This window comes from Oncorhynchus mykiss, chromosome 9 (genome assembly GCF_013265735.2).
Source record: "Oncorhynchus mykiss isolate Arlee chromosome 9, USDA_OmykA_1.1, whole genome shotgun sequence".
Lineage (NCBI taxonomy): Eukaryota > Metazoa > Chordata > Actinopteri > Salmoniformes > Salmonidae > Oncorhynchus > Oncorhynchus mykiss.
Genome location: NC_048573.1, coordinates 62,123,007 through 62,147,853, shown reverse-complemented (window position 1 = coordinate 62,147,853; position 24,847 = coordinate 62,123,007). Strand labels below are relative to the sequence as shown.

Genomic DNA, 24,847 nt, shown 5'->3' with positions numbered 1-24,847 from the left:
TGTCTTGGCTGTGTGCCCAGTCTGAGATCCTGAGCACTCTGGAGCAGGTTTTCATCAAGGATCTCTCTGTACTTTGCTCCGTTCATCTTTCCCTTGATTCTGACTAGTCTCCCAGTCCCTGCCTCTGAAAACCATCAGGAGCATCGGAAACTGTAAGGTTGATGAATGTAAAAATACTTATTAGAATATAAGAATATAGAAGTAGTAGGCCTATATTTCATTCAAACATTTCAACTTCAATGGAAAATAATATAATATATGCCATTCGAAATATCTTTATAGACTACACTTTCATTTGATAAAATAAACAAAAAAACAAGAGTTTCTCCCTTTCTTCTAGGCAGATCCTCTCAATCCCTGTCAGGTTGTATGGGGAGCGTTGCTGCACAGCTATTTTCAGGCCTTTCCAGAGATGTTCGATCAGGTTCAAGTCTGGGCTCTGGTTGGGCAACTCAAGGACAGAGATTTGTCGTGAAGCCACTCCTGCGTTGTCTTGGCTGTGTGCTTAGGGTCGTTGTCCTGTTGGAAGGTGAACCTTCGCCTTCCAGCTGAAAAACTTCCCCAAAGCATGATGCTTCCACCACCATGCTTCACCGTATGGATGGTACCAGGTTTCCTCCATACGTGACGCTTGGTATTCAGGCCAAAGAGTTCAATCTTAGTTTCATAAGAAAAGAGAATCTTGATTCTCATGGTCTGAGACTCCTTCAACTGCCTTTTGGCAAATTCCAAGTGGGCTGTCATGTGTCTTTTACTGAGGAGTGGCTTCCGTCTGGCCACTCTACCATAAATGCCTGATTGGTGGAGTGCTGCAGAGATGGTTGTCCTTCTGGAAGGTTCTCCCATCTCCACAGAGGAACTCTGGAGCTCTGTCAGAGTGACCATCAGGTTCTTGGTCACCTCCCTGATGCGGTATTGTGTGTAGATTGAGGAGGAACATTTTTATTGTATCCATGTTATTTCATATTTTTTATGTATTTGCTGTTATTCTTCAATGGAGAAAATAGTCAAAATTAAGAAAAGCCCTTGAATGAGTAGGTGTGTCCAAACTTATAAACGTGTATATATATATATATATATATATATATATATATATATATATATATACACTGCTAAAAAAAATAAAGGGAACACTTAAACAACACAATGTAACTCCAAGTCAATCACACTTCTGTGAAATCAAACTGTCCACTTAGAAAGCAACACTGATTGACAATACATTTCACATGCTGTTGTGCAAATGGAATAGACAACAGGTGGAAATTATACAAAAGACACCCCCAATAAAGGAGTGGTTCTGCAGGTGGTGACCACAGACCACTTCTCAGTTCCTATGCTTCCTGGCTGATGTTTTGGTCACTTTTGAATGCTGGCGGTGCTTTCACTCTAGTGGTAGCATGAGACGGAGTCTACAACCCACACAAGTGGCTCAGGTAGTGCAGCCCATCCAGGATGGCACATCAATGCGAGCTGTGGCAAGAAGGTTTGCTGTGTCTGTCAGCGTAGTATCCAGAGCATGGAGGCGCTACCAGGAGACAGGCCAGTACATCAGAAGACGTGGAGGAGGCCGTAGGAGGGCAACAACCCAGCAGCAGGACCGCTACCTCCGCCTTTGTGCAAGGAGAAGCAGGAGGAGCACTGCCAGAGTCCTGCAAAATGACCTCCAGCAGGCCACAAATGTGCATGTGTCTGCTCAAACGGTCAGAAACAGACTACATGAGGGTGGTATGAGGGCCCGACGTCCACAGGTGGGGGTTGTGCTTACAGCCCAACACCGTGCAGGACGTTTGGCATTTGCCAGAGAACACCAAGATTGGCAGATTCACCACTGGCGCCCTGTGCTCTTCACAGATGAAAGCAGGTTCACACTGAGCACGTGACAGACGTGACAGAGTCTGGAGACGCTGTGGAGAACGTTCTGCTGCCTGCAACATCCTCCAGCATGAGCGGTTTGGCGGTGGGTCAGTCATGGTGTGGGGTGGCATTTATTTTCTTCATTTCTTTCCTCCATGTGCTCGCCAGAGGTAGCCTGACTGCCATTAGGTACCGAGATGAGATTCTCAGACCCCTTGTGAGACCATATGCTGGTGCGGTTGGCCCTGGGTTCCTCCTAATGCAAGACAATGCTAGACCTCATGTGGCTGGAGTGTGTCAGCAGCTCCTGCAAGAGGAAGGCATTGGTGCTATGGACTGGCCTGCCCGTTCCCCAGACCTGAATCCAATTGAGCACATCTGGGACATCATGTCTCGCTCCAACCACCAACGCCACGTTGCACCACAGACTGTCCAGGAGTTGGCGGATGCTTTAGTCCAGGTCTGGGAGGAGATCCCTCAGGAGACCATCCGCCACCTCATCAGGAGCATGCCCAGGCCTTGTAGGGAGGTCATACAGGCACGTGGAGGCCCCACACACTACTGGGCCTCATTTTGACTTGTTTTGAGGACATTACATCAAAGTTGGATCAGCCTGTAGTGTGGTTTTCCACCTTAATTTTGAGTGTGACTCCACATCCAGACCTCCATGGGTTGATAAAATTGATTTCCATTGATACTTTTTGTGTGATTTTGTTGTCAGCACATTCAACTATGTAAAGAAAAAGTATTTAATAAGAATATTTAATTCATTCAGATCTAGGATATGTTATTTTAGTGTTCCCTTTATTTTTTTGAGCAGTGTGTGATATATATATATTACAACCTGTAATTTAATTGGATTTTTATTTGGATTTCATGTAATGGACATACACAAAATAGTCCAAATTGGTGAAGGGAAATGAAAAAAATAACTGAAAAGTGGTGCATACCCCCTTTGCTATGAAGCCCCTAAATAAGATCTGGTGCAACCAATTACCTTCAGAAGTCACATAATTAGTTAGATTGCACACAGGTGGACTTTATTTAAGTGTCACTGTCACACCCTGGTCAAAGTATTTTGTGTTTATCTTTATTTATTTGGTCAGGCCAGGGTGTGGCATGGGTTTTTGTATGTGGTGTGTATGTATGGGGATTGTAGCTAGTGGGGTGTTCTAGCTAAGTCTATGGCTGTCTGAAGTGGTTCTCAATCAGAGGCAGGTGTTTATCGTTGTCTCTGATTGGGAACCATATTTAGGCAGCCATATTCTTTGAGTTTGTCGTGGGTGATTGTCCTTAGTGTCCTGATGTCATTGTTCTGTGTTAGGTTACACAAGTATAGGCTGTTTCGGTTTTCGTTAAGTTTATTGTTTTGATAGTGTTTGTGTTTAGTGTGTTACTTCATTAAACATGGATTGCAATAGACACGCCGCATTTTGGTCCGACTCTCCTTCTCACCAAGAAAACCGTTACAGAATCACCCACCACAAAGGGACCAAGCAGCGTGTCAACAGGCAGGAACAGCCCAAAGTGGAGTACAGTATGGACTATACTTCTTGGGAGGAGATAGACAGGTGGGCGGTCGACCCAGGGAGAGTGCCGTAGCCCGCCTGGGATTCGATGGAGCAGTGCGCGGAAGGATATAGGAGAATGGAGTTTGCGAAGCAAGCAAGGCGGCGCGGACGGAGGCCCCATAGTCAGCCCCAAAAATTTCTTGGGGGGGGGCTCAGGGAGAGTGTGGCAGAGTCAGGAGCCAGACCTGAGCCAACTCTCCCTGTTTATCGTGAGGAGCCAAGGAGGAGACCAGAACCAGAGCCGGTGTTGGAGGTGAGCGAAACAGAGACTGTGAAGGAGTTAATGGGGAAATTGGAGGAGAGAGAAATGAGGGAGTTGCTGTGTTGGTGTTTTAAACATGGAATTCGCCCGACGGAGCGTGTCGGGGATTTGATGGCACCTGGGTCAGCGCTCCATACTCGTCCTGAGGTGCGTGTTAGTCGGCTGGTGAAGATGGTGCCAGTCTCACGTACCAGGCCTCCTGTGCACCTCCCTAGCCTTGCACGTCCTGTGCCAGCACCGCTCTCAAGATCTCCAGTACGCCTTCACGGTCTAACCCATCCTGTGCCACCTCCACACCCCAGCCCTCCGGTAGCAGCTCCCCGCACCAGGCTTCCTGTGCGTGTCCTCGGCCCAGTACCACCAGTGCCAGCACCACGCATCAGGCCTACAGTGCGCTTCGCCTGTCCAGCGCTGTCGGAGCCCTCCTCCTCTCCAGCGCTGTCGGAGTCTCCCGCCTGTTTAGCGCTGTTAGAGCCTTCCTTCTCTACAGCGCTGCCGGAGTCTCCCGCCTGTTCAGAACTGCCAGTTAGCATAGAGCTGCCAGTTAGCATAGAGCTGCCAGTTAGCATAGAGCTGCCAGTTAGCATAGAGCTGCCAGTTAGCATAGAGCTGCCAGTTAGCAAGGAGCTGCCAGTCTGCATAGAGCTGCCAGTCTGCAAGGAGCTGCCAGTCTGCAAGGAGCCGCCAGAGCTGCCTGTCTGCAGGATGCCGCCAGAGCTGCCAGTCTGCAAGGAGCCGCCAGAGCTGCCAGTCTGCAAGGAGCCGCCAGAGCTGCCAGTCTGCAAGGAGCCGCCAGAGCTGCCAGTTAGCATGGAGCAGCCAGGGCCGCCAGTCAGTATGGAGCAGCCAGGGCCGCCAGTCAGCATGGAGCAGCCAGGGCCGCCAGTCAGCATGGAGCAGCCAGGGCCGCCAGTCAGCATGGAGCAGCCAGTCAGCATGGAGCAGCCAGAGCAGCCAGTCAGCATGGAGCAGCCAGAGCTGCCAGTCAGCATGGAGCAGCCAGTCAGCATGGAGCAGCCAGAGCTGCCAGTCAGCATGGAGCAGCCAGTCAGCATGGAGCAGCCAGAGCTGCCAGTCAGCATGGAGCTGCCAGAGCTGCCAGTCATCATGGAGCAGCCAGTCAGCATGGAGCAGCCAGAGCTGCCAGTCGACCAGACTCTTCCAGATCTGCCAGTCGACCAGATTCTTCCAGATCTGCCAGTCGACCAGACTCTTCCAGATCTGCCAGTCGACCAGACTCTTCCAGATCTGCCAGTCGACCAGACTCTTCCAGATCTGCCAGTCGACCAGACTCTTCCAGATCTGCCAGTCGACCAGACTCTTCCAGATCTGCCAGTCGACCAGACTCTTCCAGATCTGCCAGTCGACCAGACTCTTCCAGATCTGCCAGTCGACCAGACACTTCCAGATCCGCCAGTCGACCAGACTCTTCCAGATCCGCCAGTCGACCAGACTCTTCCAGATCTGCCAGTCGACCAGACTCTTCCAGATCTGCCAGTCGACCAGACTCTTCCAGATCCGCCAGTCGACCAGACTCTTCCAGATCTGCCAGTCGACCAGACTCTTCCAGATCTGCCAGTCGACCAGACTCTTCCAGATCTGCCAGTCGACCAGACTCTTCCAGATCTGCCAGTCGACCAGACTCTTCCAGATCTGCCAGTCGACCAGACTCTTCCAGATCTGCCAGTCGACCAGACTCTTCCAGATCGGCCAGTCGACCAGACTCTTCCGGATCGGCCAGTCAGCCAGGATCTGCCAGTCAGCCAGGATCTGGTAGATTCATCAACCTGCCTGAGCTTCCTCTCACTCCTGAGCTTCCTCTCACTCCTGAGCTTCCCCTCAGTCCCGAGCTGCCTCAGTCCCGAGCTGCCCCTCAGTCCCGATCTGCTCCTCAGTCCAGTGGGGTTCTGGGTGAGGACTACTAGGCCATGGTCGGCGGCGAGGGTGGACTATCCAGGGACGCGAGGAGAAGGGACTAAGACATTGATTGAGTGGGGTCCACGTCCCGCGCCGGAGCCGCCACCATGGACAGACGCCCACCCGGACCCTCCCTATTGTTTTGAGGTGCGTTCGGGAGTCCGCACCTTAGGGGGGGGGTTCTGTCACACCCTGGTCAAAGTATTTTGTGTTTATCTTTATTTATTTGGTCAGGCCAGGGTGTGGCATGGGTTTTTGTATGTGGTGTGTATGTATGGGGATTGTAGCTAGTGGGGTGTTCTAGCTAAGTCTATGGCTGTCTGAAGTGGTTCTCAATCAGAGGCAGGTGTTTATCGTTGTCTCTGATTGGGAACCATATTTAGGCAGCCATATTCTTTGAGTTTGTCGTGGGTGATTGTCCTTAGTGTCCTGATGTCATTGTTCTGTGTTAGGTTACACAAGTATAGGCTGTTTCGGTTTTCGTTAAGTTTATTGTTTTGATAGTGTTTGTGTTTAGTGTGTTACTTCATTAAACATGGATTGCAATAGACACGCCGCATTTTGGTCCGACTCTCCTTCTCACCAAGAAAACCGTTACAGTCACATGATCTGTCACATGATCTCAGTATACATACACCTGTTCGGAAAGGCCCCAGAGTCTGCAACATCACTAAGTAAGGGGCACCACCAAGAAAGCGGCACCATGAAGACCAAGGAGCTTTTGAAACAGGTCATGGATACAGTTGTGGAGAAGTACAAATCAGGGTTGGGTTATAAAAAAATATCAGAAACTTTAAACATCTCACGGAGCACCATTAAATTCATTATTAAAAAATAGATAGAATATGGCACCACAACAAACCTGCCAAGAGAGGGCCGCCCACCAAAAGTTATGGTCCAGGCTAGGAGGGCATTAATCAGAGAGGCAACAAAGAGACCAAAGATAACCCTGAAAGGGCTACAAAGCTCCGCAGCGGAGATTGGAGTATCTGTCCATGGGACCACTTTACGCCGTACACTCCACAGAGCTGGGCTTTACTGAAGAGTAGCCAGAAAAAAAGTCATTGCTTAAAGAAAAAAATAAGCAAACACGTTTGGTGTTTGCCAAAAGGCATGTGGGAGACTCCCCAAACATATGGAAGAAGGTACTCTGGTCAGATGAGACTAAAATTGAGCTTTTTGGCCATGAAGGAAAACGCTATGTCTGGCGCAAACCCAACACCTCTCATCACCCCGATAACAACATCCCCACAGTGAAGCATGGTGTGGGCAGCATCATGCTGTTTTTCATCGGCAGGGACTGGGAAACTGGTTAGAATTGAAGGAATGATGGATGGCGCTAAATACAGGGAAATTCTTGAGGGAAACCTGTTTCAGTCTTCAAGAGATTTGAGACTGGGACAGGGGTTTACCTTCCAGCAGGTCAATGACCCTAAGCATACTGCTAAAGCAACACTCGAGTGGTTTAAGGGGATCATTTAAATGTCTTGGAATGGCCTATTCAAAGTCCAGACCTCAATCCAATTGAGAATCTGTGGTATGACTTCAAGATTGCTGTACACCAGCGGAACTCATCCAACTTGAAGGAGCTGGAGCAGTTTTTCTTGAAGAATGGGCAAAAATCCCAGTGGCTAGATGTACCAAGCTTATAGAGACATACCCCAAGAGACATGCAGCTGTAATTGCTGCAAATTGTGGCTCTACAAAGTAATCACATTTTTTTTTTGGGGGGGGGGGGGGGGGGGGGGGGGTAGTTATACACACTCAAGTTTTCAGTGTTTTTGTCTTATTTTCTGTTTGTTTCACAATAAAAAATATTTTTGCATTTTCAAAGTGGTAGGCATGTTGTGTAAATCAAATGATACAACCTCCCCCCCAAAAATCTATTTTAATTCAAGGTTGTAAGGCAACAAAATAGGAAAAATGCCAAGGGGGGTGAATAGTTTTGCAAGCCACTGTATGTGTGTGTGTGTATATATATATATATATATTTTTTTTCCCACAGACCCCCTGCAGTACATTCACAGACCCCTAGGGGGGCACAGACCCCTGATTGAATACCCCTGGTTTACCATCAACATTAGTTTTCCATTCATACAACGTGTTAGGTAAATTAACACAGTAGGTTTGTACGGAAGTCTGCTCAAAAAATGACTGTTTCGATAATAATTCCAACCAGAGGGCGAAATAGTCTTGAAAAATGTTGGCTGCAATCAAGACTTAAAGAGAATTTAGACATCCGTTAGGGAGCTGTAAATGACTAGCCAATGTTGTTTGCAATTGCGAACAGCTGTGCGGGTGATTTCAGAGCGTATTAATGGTTTAACAAGAGATCAGATGGCGATAATCTGGTGGATTTCGATGGTTGCAATTAGCCCATTCAATATGATGGAGCCTGCTAATGCATGCCCTCTCTTGTTAATGATTATTATGCTCACAGCATTTGCACAACAAGCTATTCAAACATGTAATCAAGGCTAGAGGATTGGAGGGAGCTTAAGTGGAAAACCTTGTTATTGCTCAGTAATCCTTTTAAAATGAAGCTTGGAAATATGCACCTAATATTTGCACAGTTCTTGATATTATTAGGTGTAACTACAAAACTAAATTGGCGTTGGTTATGGTAAAGTCAAATCAACTCGCTGTGTCAACAATGTCATATAGTGTTGGTAATAGTAATATTTTCAAACACTGCAATACGCTGACGCTCTGAACATGCCCCTACAGAATCAAAACACCAGCTGTTGATAGACCAAGAAAGGCAATAACACAGTACTCTCTGCAGGGAATGGGATATTGTTTCACTTTGTTTGTTGCATCTGCAATCTCAGTCTGCAGTCATCCTCTCCTGAACTACTCCTGATTTAATGACTTTAAGTCTTCTCCTTTTTAATGGATGAATGCCCCTAGATGATTGGATTAGATACACAGTGGTCTGGCCGATCCGTCCACGCGTCCAGATTGATTATCGCTCCACTCTTACAAATCAGCACACTCCCGGTCAGTGGACAGAGCAAATACTAATGAATCTCTGCTACCAGGCTGCATCCCAAATGGCACCCTATTCCATACCTAGTGTACTACCTTTGACCAGAGCCCTATGGGTCCTGGTCAAAAGTAGGGCACTATAAGGAATAGGGTGCCATTTGGGACATATCCCAGGAGTCTACGTCAGACATGTAGCTATGCTAAATGTTGCGTTTCCTTTTTAATCCCCACTGTTTGACCTCATCAAATATGCAGAGGAGCCATCGCTGGTGCATCTGCTGGTGTTGAGATGGAGATCATCTCAGCCATCTCTAATTCATCCTCAGTATGAGCTGTGAAGTGTAATTGACAAACCTAATGAGAAAACTGATGAGATACAACATTAGACTGGATGATGAAAATAGACCATCAGCCAAGTCTGACCATCTCTCTCTCTCTCTCTCTCTTTAGGAAATAGGAAGGAATACTTCCATATAGTCAGAAACCCTCTCTCTCTCTCTGTCTCTCTCTCTCTCTCTCTCTCTCTCTCTCTCTCTCCATCTCTCTCTCCCCTTTTCAAGAAACTCACTCCCCAGGCACATCAATTTCCAATTTGGCATCATCTTAGTTTTCTGCTACGATGTGCAACAAATTACATTACTGATATAACCCAATACTTTGAGGGGACTGTTTTGTAATATAGCATCACCTCTATGTACCACCGGACCATCTCGATAGGGCTTTCTCTGTGAGGGAATGCATGTCTCTCTGAGAGATAAGGTGTGTGACTTTTATTAGACTCAGATAGCTATAGATCTTTTCAGGTCTTTCTCTAAGCCTGAGCTGAGGAGATGTGTATCTTGTTTTGGCAGGTGCTACACTTTCGGAATCGGTCAGAGTGCTTGCAGGAGACTGGTGACTGGACTGGCTACTGTTTCCAAAGGAACGGCAGAGTTCTTGGCAGAAGGGGAGAGACTGCAGCCCAAGGTCGTAATTTCCAATGACATGTTTATCCTCCTCTTTGTGACAACCAGCTATTCTGAATGTCATAGAGGGTCATTATGCAGTGGATGCAAAACTACTGTTACCAATTAACAATTCATTTTGTTGAGCAAAACACCCATTAGAATCAGTCTGCTTCACAGCATACTTTTGAGATAATTAATTATTCTATTCTCACAGGCTCACAGGCTTGTTTTCTCATTACCGGTATGTAAAACTCAAGGCAACAGAGACATGCAGACATACAATGTCACAATTGTATTGTACAGGCAGAGGGTTTCTGGGTATGTCGTAATAATTTCAATAGATCTCTATTCTATGCCATCTGTAGTCTCACGAGCCCAGACACGCAATGCTGTGTTTTTGCAATCCCTACTGAACTTCTATAACGCTGGAACTCAAGGCTATGTTACCTGCATTTCTCTGTCTATATGCAGCAGGTAGCCTAGCGGTTAGAGTCTGAATGTGTGAAATAGGACAAATATAAGTACCCACCAAATTATTATCAAAACATAATAATAACTTCAATAGATCTCTTTTTCTATTCTATTTCAACTGTATATCTCTCTGTTTATATTCTCCCAGATGATCAAGTCTCTGAAGAAGACCATGGCCCCAGTGCTGAGTGACATTGCCATCGACTGGTTGTTCCCTGAGACCAAGGAAGTGTTGCTCTCCCCTGTAGGCTCCACCTTCCTGTTCCCAGGGGACCGTCTGATTGGCTACAGTGTTGTCTGTGACACCACACGCTATCATCCCAACCCCAAGTCTGTAAGTAGGCCTACACCTTGACATAAAGTGGCTATGTAATATGTATTCATATAGTGTGTTTAACATATTGAGTCTTCTCACTCCTGAATGTGACTGTATCTGTTCCCCTGTATTTCAATTCAGTAGGTATTCTCTGGGCTCTATTTTCAACTGACATTAAGGCGCACATTATTTTGCAATTTCGTCACGTAAAAACTGGCGCACTGGCATTTTCCAGCCCTAAGGCCAGGTTCAGCAATTTACCTGTCAAACATCAGCACGCTTGTGCCCAGATAAAATAAAATAAAATGGGGAAAAAAACATTAGTGTTTTATGTTTCTAAATTTTAGAACCATAAAACACTAATGTTTTTTCCCCATTTTATTTGATTAAAAACAAAACATAGCCTCCCCTTCTTTCAATTAAGTATTTTCTTATTTGTGTGCTGCCCGATGTAATCATGTAGACTAGTTAAGACCACCAGTAAAGTGTTTGCCTCGTCATGAGACTGCTTGGAAATAAATCTTAATCACCAAAGCTTTAATAAAATATAAAGTTTGAGATGAGCAAAACAGTGACTTGACATTTCCTTTTTATCTGTATTGTAGGCATGCCTACATTATTTTAGCCATGCCTTGGACGTGTGTAAAACCCGCTCCATGATGTAGGCTACGTGTTTCCATGCCCATCATGAAACAAGAGATGAGAACCTCAGTGGTTGTTTTTCGTTTAATGTTTTTAAAACCAAAGCTCTTTGTAGGCTACCCTTACCCTAGACCTACTACAAAGGCTGGTTCAACAGCAATGCATCCTGTCTTTTTTATGATGGGGATTTCATGATCTAATTTATTTATTTATTGTTGAAAAACAAACAGATTGCTTATTTTTTGTTAAATTTCATCGAACCAAACTTATTAGAATGATTCACTGTCCTAGTTTTATGTTGAGAATGTTGCTGGTATGCATGCAATGCAGCTTCTGGAGGTGTGACTACAATCTGTAAGATGGTTCCAATATGTACACTAAACGAAAATAGAAATGCAACATGTAAAATGTTTCATGACCTGAAATATACGATCCCAGAAATGTGCACTAAAAGCTTATTTCTCTCATATTTTGTGCACACATTTGTTTACATCCCTGTTATTAAAATGAGCATTTCTCCTTTGCCAAGATAATCCATCCATTTTACAGGTGCGGCATATCAAGAAGCTGATTAAACAGCATGGTCATTACAGAGGTGCACCTTGTGCTTGGAACAATAAAATACACTCTAAAATGTGCAATTTGTCACACAACACAATGCCAAAGATGTCTCAAGTTTTGAGGGAACGTGCAATTGGCATGCTGACTGCAGGAATGTCCACCAGAGCTGTTGCCAGATAATTGAAGGCTCATTTATCTTCCATAAGCTGCCTCCAATGTCGTTTTAGAGAATTTGGCAGTACGTCCAACCGGCCTCACAACCGCCTCACAACCGCAGACCACGTGTAACCATGCCAGCCCAGGACCTCCACATCCGTCTTCTTCACCTGCGGGAGTCCAGCGACCCTGGCAGCTGATGAAACTGGGTTTGCTCAACCACAAAATGTATGCAAAAATGGTCAGAAACCGTCTCAGGGAAGCTCATCTGCGTGCTCGTCGTCCTCACCAGAGTCTTGACCTGACTGCAGTATCGTAACTGATTTCAGTGGGCAAATGCTCGCCTTCGATGGCCGCTTGCACCCTGGAGAAGTTTGCTTTTCACGGATGAATCCCGGTTTCAACTGTACAGGTCAGATGGCAGATAGCGAGCGTGTATGGTGTCGTGTGGGTGAGTGGTTAGCTGATGTCACCGCCCCATGGTGGCGGTGGGGTTATGGTATGGGCAGACATAAGCTATGGACAACAAACACAAATACACACAGATACTGTGACGAGATCCTGAGACCCATTGTCGTGCCATTCATCTTCCGCCATCACCTCATATTTCAGCATGACAATGTACGGCCCCATGTCAAAAGGATCTGTACACAATTCCTGGAAGCTGAAAATGTCCCAGTTCTTCCATGGCCTGCATACTCACCAGACATGTCACCCATTGAGCATGTTTGGGATGCTCTGAATTGACGTGTACGACAGCGCGTTCCAGTTCCTGCCAATATCCAGCAACTTCACACGGCCATATTGAAGAGGAGTGGGACAACAACATTTCACAAGCCACAATCAATAGCCTCATCAGCTCTGTGTGAAGGAGATGTGTCGCACTGCATAAGGCAAATGGTGGTCATACCAGACACTGACTGTTTTCCTGATCCCACGCCCCTACCCTTTTTAAAAGTTATATGTGACCAACAGATGCGTATCTGTATTCTCAGTCATGTGAAATCCATAGATTAGGGCCTAATGAATTCATTTCAACATGACCTGTAACTCTGTAAAATCTTTGGAATTTTTGCGTTTATATTTTTGTTCAGTGTATATAAAACGTTATATTTAGAAGTAGTATAAAGGTGGGTGGACATTTCTCTTTATATTGGATCTTTGTCCAGCTGCTGTACGAGGTTTGTATGTGCATAACACCCTCCAATTATGGTGGTGCCTGTTGCTCAACCACAAAATGTGTATTTAGACAGCCTATTTAAAACAAGTCGTTGTTTTGTTTAGAATTTGATTCAAATTTTTCGCTCTCTTTTTAGGCCTTATTAATAATACATTTAATGTTGCCTATAATGTATTTTATCTTGCTTATTGACAACATTTGGCATGTCCATGCTCAGCCATAATGCAATTTACAGTAGACCTAACCCCTATATTTATTTTTTATTTTTTATTTAACTAGGCAAGTCAGTAAAGTGACTCCCCACCGGGTCCGGGAGCGTAATCATCGACTGACACGAATTAGCATAACGCAACGGATATAAATATTCCTAGAAAATATTCCTATTCATGAAAATCACAAGTGAAATATATTGAGACACAGCTTAGCCTTTTGTTAATCACCCTGTCATCTCAGATTTTCAAAATATGCTTTACAGCCAAAGCTAGACAAGCATTTGTGTAAGTTTATCGATAGCCTAGCATAGCATTTTGTCCAGCTAGCAAGTCAGTAACTTGGTCACGGAAATCAGAAAAGCAATCAAATTAAATAGTTTACCTTTGAGCTTCGGATGTTTTCACTCACGAGACTCCCAGTTAGATAGCCAATGTTCATTTTTCCCAAAAATATTATTTTTGTAGGCGAAATAGCTCCGTTTGTTCTTCACGTTTGGCTGAGAAATCGACCGGAAATTGCAGTCAGGAAAACGCCGAAAAATATTCCAAATTAGCTCCATAATATCGACAGAAACATGGCAAACGTTGTTTATAATCAATCCTCAAGGTGTTTTTCAAATATCTATTCGATAATATATCCACCGGGACAATTCGTTTTTCAGTAGGACCGATTGGAATAATGGCTACCTCTGTATTTTACGCGAGAATCACTCTGAGAGCCATCAGGTTGCCACTTGCGCAATGTAGCCGATTACGGGTATTCTTCAACATAAATGTGTAAAACTACGTTACAATGCTGTAGACACCTTGGAGAATACGGAGAAAAAGTAATCTGGTTGATAGCCCATTCACTGCTCAATAGGGACGCATTGGAACGCAGAGCTTTCAAAAGATGAGTCACTTCCGGATTGGATTTTTCTCAGGCTTTCGCCTGCAATATCAGTTCTGTTATACTCACAGACAATATTTTTACAGTTTTGGAAACTTTAGTGTTTTCTATCCTAAGCTGTCAATTATATGCATATTCTAGCATCTTATCCTGACAAAATATCCCGTTTACTACTGGAACGTTATTTTTCCAAAAATGAAAATACTGCCCCCTAGTCACAAAAGGGTAGAACAAATTCTTATTTACAATGACGGCCTACCAGGGAACAGTGGGTTAATGGCCTTGTTCAGTGGCAGATGTTTTACATTTTCAGCTTAGCAATGAGGAGATAGGTCTACAGTTTGTTATTTTGTTTCTGTATGGTTTTTAACGGACTAAAATTGGAATTGGAGTCCAAGGCAATACATAAAAGACCGTAAATACACAACTTTGAGCAACCACATATTTAGCCATGAAGCACGTTCTGATTGGCCAGCGAGCAGCCAAGCCTCGACACACCCACAACTTGTTTATTCATCAAAACCAAGCCCTTTCGCACCAACTATACCGTTAAATGTGGTAGTGAAAATAGCAAAAATATTTCTGCCACACCCCAGAACCTAACGTGCTGCCGCCAGCGCTTAGATTGACCGTTGCGTTAGGTTTGTTAAAATAGAGCCCAACATGTTGAATCATTTTTATATATACAGTTGGAGTCGGACGTTTATATACACCTTAGCCAAAAACATTTAAGCTCAGTTTTTCACAATTCCTGACATTTAATCCTAGTAAAAATTCCCTGTCTTAGGTCAGTTAGGATCACCACTTTATTTTAAGAATGTGAAATGTCATAATAATAGCAGAGATAATTATTTATTTCAGCTTTTATTTCTTTCATCACATTCCCAGTGGGTCAGAAGTTTACATACACTCTATTCTTTTTTGGTAGTGTTACCTTTAAATTGTTTAACTTGGGTCAAAAGTTTCAGGTAGCCTTCCACAAACTTCCCACAATAAGTTGGGTGAATTTTGGCCCATTCCTCCTGACAGAGCTGGTGTAACTGAGTCAGGTTTGTAGGCCTCCTTGCTCACACACACTTTTTCAGTTCTGCCCACACATTTTCTATAGGAATGAGGTCAGGGCTTTGTAATGGCCACTGCAATACCTTGACTTTGTTGTCCTTAAGCAATTTTGCAACTTGGAAGTATGCTTGGGGTCATTGTCCATTTGGAAGACCCATTTCTGACTAAGCTTTAACTTCCTGACTGATGTCTTGAGATGTTGCTTCAATATATCCACATAATTGTCATACCTCATGATGCCATCTATTTTGTGAAGTGCACCAGTCCCTTCTGCAGCAAAGCACCCCACAACATGATGCTGCCACCCCCGTGCTTCACGGTTGGGATTGTGTTCTTCGGCTTGCAAGCCTACCCCTTTTTCCTCCAAACATAACCATGGTAATTATGGCCAAACAGTTCTATTTTTGTTTAATCAGACCAGATGACATTTCTGCAAAAAGTATGATCTTTGTCCCCATGTGCAGTTGCAAACCGTAGTCTGGCTTTTTTATGGCGGTTTAGGAGCAGTGACTTCTTCCTTGCTGAGCGGCCTTTCAGGTTATGTCGATATAAGGACTAATTTTACTGTGGATATAAATACTTTTGTACCTGTTTCCTCCAGCATCTTCACAAGGTCCTTTGCTGTTGTTCTGGGATGATTTGCACTTTTCGCACCAAAGTACGTTCATCTCTAGGAGACAGAACATGTCTCCTTCCTGAGCGGTATGACGGCTGCGTGGTCCCATGGTGAACCAAACTTGTGGAGGTCTACAATTATTTTTCTGAGGTCTTGGCTGATTTCTTTTGATTTTCCCGTGATGTCAAGTTTAAGGTAGGCCTTGAAATACATCCACAGGTACACCTCCAATTGACTCAAATTATGTCAATTAGCCTATCAGTAGCTTCTAAAGCCATGACATAATTTTCTGGAATTTTCCCAAGCTGTTCAAAGGCACAGTCAACTTAGTGTATGTAAACGTCTGAACCACTGGAATTGTGATACAGTGAATTGTAAGTGAAATAATCTGCCTGTAAACAATTGTTGGAAAAATGACTTGTGTCATGCACAAAGTAGATGTCCTAACCGACTTGCCAAAAATAAGAAATTTGGAGAGTGGTTGAAAAATGTTAATGACCCCAACCTTAAGTGTATGTATACTTCCGACAACTGTATATCCTCTTTGAAAATGTGTTGAAAAACAATATCTTGAAATTAATGTCTCTATCAGCAACTGTCAATTACTGTCTCTCAAGTGGTGTAGATATACAGGACTCACACATTTCCCATTCAACTCTTCCACCAGGATAAGAGGAAGCACTACAGTATGATGCGTTCCAATGACTCAGCCAGCTCCGTGTTCTACCACTCCCAAGAGGAGGACCCAGGGACGACTACAGGCTTCTCTGACTGTCAGGGAACCCACAGGGACATACACTCCAGCCCTCTGTTTGACTCCTACCAAGACTCCATGTCAGAGAGCAGCCCTGGCCCCACTAAGCATAACAACATGGGTAAGAATCCAGAGGTTTGATCATCTCTGCATTTCCACTGGTTTAAATGTTGTCCAATGCACACAGTAACGATGACTCAGTCAGACATCAAATCAAATCTAATTTTATTGGTCACATACACATGGTTAGCAGATATTAATGCGAGTGTATAGAAATGCTTGTGCTTCTAGTTCTGACAGTGAAGTAATATCTAACAAGTAATCTAACAAATTCACAATGACTACCTTATACACACAAATGTAAAGGAATGAATAAGAATATGTACATATAAATAAATATATGGATGAGCGATGTCCGTGCGGCATAGGCAGATGCAGTCGATGGTATAGAATACAGTATATACATATGAGATGAGTAATTTAGTGATGGCTGTTTAACAGTCTGAAGGCCTTGACATAGAAGCTGTTTTTCAGTCTCTCGGTCCCAGCTTTGATGCACCTGTACTGACCTCACCTTCTGGATGATAGCGGGCTGAATATGCAGTGGCTCGGGTGGTTGTTGTCCTTGATGATATTTTTGGCCTTCCTGTGACATCAGGTGCTGTAGGTGTCCTGGAGGGCAGGTAGTTTGTCCCCGGTGATGCGTTGTGCAGACCGCACTACCCTCTGGAGAGCCTTGCCGTTGTGGGCAGAGCTGTTGCCGAAACGGGCGGTGATACAGGATGCTCTCGATTGTGCATCTGTAAAATTTTGGGAGTACAGGAGAGGGCTGAGAATGTACCCTAGTGGGGCCCCAGTGTTGAGGATCAGCTCGGTAGAGATGTTGTTTCCTACCCTCACCACCTGGTGGAGGCCTGTCAGAAAGTCCAGGACCCAGTTGCACAGGGCGGGGTCGAAACCCAGGGTCTCGAGCTTAATGACGAGTTTGGAGGGTACTATTGTGTTAAATTCTGAGCTGTAGTCAATGAACAGCATTCTTACATAGGTATTCCTCTTGTCCAGATGGGATACGGCAGTGTGCAGTGTGATGGCGATTGTGTCATCTGTGGACCTATTGGGACGGTAAGCAAATTGGAGTGGGTCTAGGGTATCAGGTAGGGTGGAGGTGATATGATCCTTGACTAGTCTCTCAAAGCACTTCATGATGACAGAAGTGAGTGCTACGGTGTCAATAGTAATTTACTTCAGTTACCTTAGCTTTCTTGGGAACAGGAACAATGGTGGCCATCTTAAATCATGTGGGCACAGCAGACTGGGATAGGGATTGATTGAATATGTTCGTAAACACACCAGCCAGCTGGTCTACGCATGCTCTGAGGACACGGCTAGGGATGCCGTCTTGGCCAGCAGCCTTGCGAGGGTTAACACGTTTAAATGTTTTACTCACGTTGGCCACGGTGAAGGAGAGCCCACAGGCTTTGGAGTGGGCTGTGTCAGTGGCACTGTATTATCCTCAAAGCGAACAAAGAATTTTTTTAATTTGTCTGGGAGCAAGACGTTGATATTTTATTTTTGTAATCCATGATTGGCTGTAGACCTTGCCACATACGTCTCGATCCATTGAATTGCGACTCTAATTTGTCTCTATACTGACGCTTTGCTTGTTTGGTTGCCTTGCGGAGGGAATAGCTATACTGTTTGTATTTGGTAATGTTTCCAGTCGCTATGCCATGATTAAAAGCGGTGGTTTGCGCTTTCAGTATTGCTCAAATGCTGCCATCAATCCACGGTTTCTGGTTAGGGAAGTTAGTGTATATACATCAATGTTGTTGTCTGAGGCTACCTGGAACATATCCCAGTCCACACGTGATCGAAGCGATCTTGAAGCATGGAATCCAATTGGTCAGACCAGCGTTGGATAGACCTGAGCACGGGCGTTTACTGTTTTAGTTTCTGTCTATAGGCTGGGAGCAACAAAATGGAGTCATGGTCAGATTTGCCAAAGGGAGGGCAGGGGAGGGCTTTGTATGCGTCGCGAAAGTTAGAGTAGCAATGGTCGAGAATGCTACCAGCTCGTGTCGCGCATTCGATATGCTGATAGAATTTAGGAAGCCTTGTTCTTAGATTATCTTTGTTAAAATTCCCAGCTACAATAAATGCAACCTCAGGATGTATGGTTTACAGTTTACATAGTCCAGAGTCCAGTGAAGTTCTTTCAGGGCCGTTGAGGTATTTGCTATACATGGCTGTGACTATAATCGAAGAGAATTCTCTTGGAAGATAATGTAGTCAGCATTTGATTGTAAGGAATTCTAGGTCAGGTGAACAAAACAGTCATGTTGTTATGATCACACCATGAGTCGTTAATCATAAGGCATACACCCCCGCCATTTTTATTACCTGAGAGACATGATCACTCAGTCATGTTTATTTGTGCGCAAAACTGATTGTAATCTTTTCACAAACCCATAGGAATGGACAGTAAAACATCACCTAGAAGACGTGGGTATAGCACCAACCAGATAGTGGACTACAACCCCAACATGAAGAAGACCTACACTCCCAGTGACCCCTGCTCTGTAGAGGGGAAGCACCCGCTGAGGAGAGCTAAGGTCCAGGAGCTGAATGGACAGACCAGCCCCGACTATGGAGCACAGTGGAAGACTGAATGCCAGGTGAGTGCAGAGTCTGTAATATTGTTGCACTGGCAACAGATCTGGCTCTCGACTGGGGTTCGATCCCTGTGTCCACTGTTCCTACTGTGTCTCTCTCTTCTTCGTCAATCTCCCACTCTACTTTTAATTTGAAGAACAATGACTATGAGGGGAATTTTTCTAGAAAATAAAAACATGTATAGGATACGTTAGAAACAAGACTTAATTTGATCCACGGTTCAATCTTCAAATGGAATCCTTTAAGGACAGTTCAATTTATTATTAATTCTTAACCACACAAAAGCCATTTGAGAACATTACAGAATACGTAAGACATTGGAGCAAAAATAATATGCTTTCATAGGGAAAGTAAGAACCAGGTTGGTTTTTATAGGTTGATATTTCTGCATCAGGTGTTTTGGTTGTGCATGTACACGGATATTAAAATCTCAACTCTCTTTCGCTATGCCTGGCAGCAAAACAACCCAAGCAGTCAATGTTGATATTACAGTGGCATTGGAGAAGTACAAAAGGGCTGGGAGAAAGCTATCTGACCTTGGGATGAGTTGGAGTGTAATCAAGAGTACAAAAGAAGAAGGTGCTCTCATCACTAATGAGGGCCACAATAATTTCACGATTGACAATATACGGTGTGAAAGTTGCCTGAAGAATATTGGCATAATCAAGACAAGGCTCACCTGTCTCTCAATGGTACCTGTCCTTGTACAAATTATTTACTTGTCACGACTTCCTGCGAAGTCGGCTCCTCTCCTTGTTCGGGCTGCATTCGGCGGTCGACGTCACCGGCTTTCTAGCCATCGCCGCTCCAATTTTCATGTATCCATTTGTTTTGTCTTGTTCCCTACACACCTGGTTTTCATTCCCCAATCAATCTACATGTATTTACTCCTCTGTTCCCCATCATGTCTTTGTCTGAGATTGTTTGTGTTACGTGTGTATTGTTGACGCGCCAGACTGGCTTGTTTTTTCTGTGTTATTTTTCACTATGATGTTTATTGTTAAACATAATTATTGTGACTGTTTTGCACTTTTGCCTAAATAAAGTGTGCGCCTGTTCACAAATCTCTACTCTCCTGCACCTGACTTCGCTACCAGTACGCACATATCTAACATTACTTGGGAATTGACATTGATCTGCAAACTGTGATAGTTACCAGTGATTTGGTACTGGGTGCTGAGATTATTGATCTGCTTATTAAAACAAACAGGTTTTATGGTACCAGTTAAAAGTTTGGACACACCTACTCATTCCAGGGTTTTTCTTTATTTTGACTATTTTCTAAATTGTAGAATAATAGTGAAGACATCAAAACTATGAAACAACACATATGGAATCATGTACAGTAGTAACCAAAAAAGTGTTAAACAAATCAAATATATTTTATATTTGAGATTCTTCAAAGTAGCCACCATTTACCTTGATGACAGCTTTGCACACTCTTGGCATTCTCTCAACCAGTTTCATGAGGAATGCTTTTCCAACAGTCTTGAAGGAGTTCCCACATACGCTGAACACTTGTTGGCTGCTTTTCCTTCACTTTGCGGGCCAACTCATCCCAAGCTATCTAAATTGGGTTGAGGTTGGGTGATTGTGGAGGCCAGGCCATCTGATGCAACACTCCATCACTCTCCATCCTGGAGGTGTGTTTTGGGTCATGGTCCTGTTGAAAAACAAATGATAGTACCACTAAGCTCAAACCAGATGGTGATGGCGTATCGCTGTAGAATGCTGTGGTAGCCATCCTGGTTAAGTGTGTCTTGAATTCTAAATAAATCACTGACTATGTTACCAGCAAAGCACCCCTACACCATCACATCAAAAATTGAAAATTTGGACTCATCAGACCAAAGGACAGATTTCCACTGGTCTAATGTCCATTGCTCATGTTTCTTGGCCCAAGCAAGTCTCTTCTTCTTATTGGTGTCCATAAGTAGTGGATTCAGCATTTTGACCATAAAGGCCTGATTCACGCAGTCTCCTCTGAATAGCTGATGTTGAGATGTGTCTTACTTGAACTCTGTGAAGCATTTATTTGGGCTGCAATTTCTGAGTCTGGTAACTCTATTGAACTTATCCTCTGCAGCAGAGGTAACTCTGGGTCTTCCTTTCCTATGCCGGTTCTCATGAGAGCCGGTTTCATCATAGCGCATGATAATTTTTGCGACTGCACTTGAAGAAACTCTCAAAGTTCTTGACATTTTCCTGATTGACTGACCTTCATGTCTTAAAGTAATGATGGACTGTCATTTCTCTTTGCTCATTTGAGCTGTTCTTGCCATATTATGGACTTGGCCTTTTACCAAATAGGGCTATCTTCTGTATACCACCCCTACCTTGTCACAACTCAACTTATTGGCTCAAACACATTAAGAAGGAAAGAACTTCCACAAATTAACTTTTAACAGGGCACAATTGAAATGCATTCCAGGTGACTACCTCATGAAGCTGGTTGAGAGAATGCCAAGAGTGTGCAATGCTGTCAAGGCAAAGGGTGGCTCCTTTGAAGAATCTCAAATATAAAATATATTTAGAATTGTTTAACACTGGTTACTACATGATTCCATATGTGTTATTTTATAGTTTTGATATCTTCACTATTATTCTACAATGAAGAAAATAGTAAAAAAAATAAAGAAAAACCCTTGAATGAATAGGTGTGTCCAAACTTTGACTGGTACTCTATGACAAAACATTTGATACAAATTGACATCGACTCATTTAAATTGTGGTGCAAGCAATATCGTAACAGATATTCAGAATGTATCTGGCGTTTTATGTCTAACCCCTGACAGCCACAGCTGGTGAGCTTGTGTGCCACATCTGCCACGGCCATCAGGGGGTGCCCTACCAATGGGGCTTCTCACAGGTCCTCCCCCCAGCAGGAGGGGGCTCCCCAAGAGGCGGCGCCAGAGCAGGCCCACTCCCCCGGCTCCAAGCTGCAGGCCAGAGCCACCAGGAGCTGGGCTTATACAGAGCACGCCTTAGGAGGAGCCAGGAGCACCGTTGGGGAGGACGGCTCGTCCTCCACTGACCCCTCTGTCAGCAGCTTCGGAGACGCAGGTAGGTCCACAACCACAGCCCTCCTACTCACCCTAAAGATCGTGGTAGACACATACAGTCCCTCAAACATTAATATTCTCTTCAAGTAAAGTAGTTCTAATTATGGATAGTTTTAATGATGGGTATTAAGGATGGGTAATTATCTGATAAGCACAGTAAATTAAATTCAGCCCGTCACTGCATTTGACTAGTAGTGACCTAATATATTCAACAACTAATATCCAGACAAACAGCCTAACTACTCCTTATTGTTGTGTTACCAGACTGCTACCCTAATCAGCTGTGTGAGATCGAAACCCCCCAGGAGCCTCCAGCCACCCCAGACCTGATCTCAGCCCCTCAGGACAGGGAAGTGGGGAAGGGGTTCTGTAAGGTTGTGGTGTCTGGCCTGCTCTGTGGGAAGCCAGTCAAGTGGGAGGTGACCTTTGACATAGAGCCCTACCTGAAGGGCAGAGAGCGGGAAGAGAAAGTTCACGAGGAACTCTGGAATGAAACGTTCCATCACCTGGCTGGACGTTCCATCATTCAGGACTTTGAGCACATGGTAGATCAGGAGTGTGAGATTGAGCATGGTATGTAAGACATGGGTAATATCTCAATGCTCAGATGGTATCTTTTGTAGTGATTGGTGTCTTTATCGTCTTGTTTTGGTAATAGTTTGCTGTATCAAATAGTGACAACTTTGTGCTAATGATGAGGATTTCAGGTGAGAAATCAGATTGCGGATTTCTCCAAATATTATTTTATGGAATTTATGTAAATCATGAGATGATGAAGTGACAACAACATGTGATTTCTCAGGTTCTGGCAGAAGATACCGGTTATATGCCATTCACACCAGCAAGGCCTGTAACATTCTCAGCAAATACACTGCCTTTGTGCCCGTTGATCTGGACACTAATGAATATCTACAGACCTATATCGACTACGTCAACCCAGGTGAGACACTCCTGTTCATGGTATGTATACATGCACATTGTATGGCACTGAGTTTTTATATATTTTTTGACCCATTGTCATGACACTTCTTCTGACCTTTATTAAAGATAACGTAACTTTGTTCTTTAATAGTACAAAAGAGTTCTTTTTTGTAGAGTTCTAAGACCATAATAGCACTGTTGGTTAGGAAATCAATGATGTCTGTGTTGAAAGCTGCTGTTGGGTGTTTCAGGTAAAGGTCTGAAAAAGGGCTCACGCTCTGGGAACAGGAAGAACCGGGGTTACTCCATCGGACTGGGACGCTCCCAGTCTGGCTGCATGTCAGAGGAGGCTGAGGACGGACACCTGCCCACCAGTAAGATCTTCACCATACTACATACTAATCAACATTTGTATGTGAGAGGAAGAATGTTTGAAAATGTGTGACAACTCAAATCAAATTTCATTAGTCGCATGCGCCAAATACAACAGGAGAAGACCTTACGAGCCCCTAACCAACAATGCAGTTCAAAAAAATTGGGATAAGAATAAGAAATAAAAGTAACAAGTAATTAAAGAGCAGCAGTAAAATAACAATAGCGAGACTATATACAGGGGGGTACCGGTACAGAGTCAATGTGCAGGACACCGGTTAGTTGAGGTAATATTACACATGTAGGTAGAGTTATTTAAGTGACTATGCATAGATGACAACAACAGAGAGTAGCAGCGGTGTAAAGGAGGGGGGTGGGGGGCAATGCAAATAGTCTGGGTAGCCATTTGATTAGGTGTTCAGGAGTCTTATGGCTTGGGGGTAGATGCAGTTATTGATGAAGTCAATGACTGAGGTGGTGTACTCCTCAATGCCATTGGAGGAATCCCGGAACATATTCCAGTCTGTTATAGCAAAACAGTCCTGTAGCTTAGCATCTGCTTCATCTGACCACTTTTTATTGATCTAGTCACTAGATAAATTTTTGCTTGTGAGCAGGAATCAGGAGGATAGAATTATGGTCAGATTTGCCTAATGGAGGACGAGGGAGAGCTTTGTATGTGTCTCTGTGTGTAGAGTAAAGGTTGTCCAGAGTTTTTTTCCTCTGGTTGTACATTTGACATGCTGATAGAAATTCTGTAAATGGATTTAAGTTTCCCTGCATTAAAGTCCCCGGCTACTAGGAGCACCGCCTTTGGGTGAGCGTTTTCTTGTTTGCTTATGGCGGAATACAGCTCATTCAATGCAACAGCTACAGCTCAACAGCTATGAAAAATACAGATTAAAACTCTCTAGGTAGATCGTGTGGTCTACAGTTTATCATGAGATACTCTACCTCAGGCAAGCAATAGCTCGAGACTTCCTTAGATATCGTGCACTAGCTGTTATTTACCATGGATTCTGCCAGTCCGTGGTGAGTAATCGCAATCCTGATGTCCAGAAGTTATTTTCAGTCATAAGAGACGGTAGCGGCAACATTATGTACAAAATAAGTTACAAAAAACACAAAAAAACACAATCGGTTGGGGACGGGTAAAACGTCTGCCTTTTTCTCCGTCGCCATTTTAACAAGTGATAGTTTGAAGAGGTCATCTGCCTGCCAAACAGACAGATCTGACAGGTTTTAATATCCAGATGCTTTTAATGTTTTACACATATAGTATACCGTTCATGTTGTCCAGAGTGATACTTTTCAAATGGCATTGACCTATCTTTTCGGTGGGTTTTAGGTTTGGGAGATGGGGCCTCTCCATGTAGCACCCCCTCATCCTCTACCTGGGAAAGATGCAGCTTTACAGATGG

General features: G+C 44.1%; 1 protein-coding gene across 1 annotated transcript in view; it reads left to right on the top strand.

Moving 5' to 3' along the window:
- Positions 1 to 24,847, top strand: part of LOC110532587 (von Willebrand factor A domain-containing protein 5B1) — a 57,467-nt gene that overhangs the window by 15,248 nt on the left and 17,372 nt on the right. Inside the window, exons 8-16 of the mRNA XM_036988601.1 lie at positions 9,444 to 9,558; positions 10,159 to 10,344; positions 16,312 to 16,519; positions 18,871 to 19,073; positions 21,867 to 22,134; positions 22,398 to 22,706; positions 22,936 to 23,073; positions 23,306 to 23,428; positions 24,775 to 24,846. Coding sequence (XP_036844496.1) covers positions 9,444 to 9,558; positions 10,159 to 10,344; positions 16,312 to 16,519; positions 18,871 to 19,073; positions 21,867 to 22,134; positions 22,398 to 22,706; positions 22,936 to 23,073; positions 23,306 to 23,428; positions 24,775 to 24,846 — 1,622 coding nt within the window. The remainder of the gene's footprint in view (positions 1 to 9,443; positions 9,559 to 10,158; positions 10,345 to 16,311; positions 16,520 to 18,870; positions 19,074 to 21,866; positions 22,135 to 22,397; positions 22,707 to 22,935; positions 23,074 to 23,305; positions 23,429 to 24,774; position 24,847) is intronic.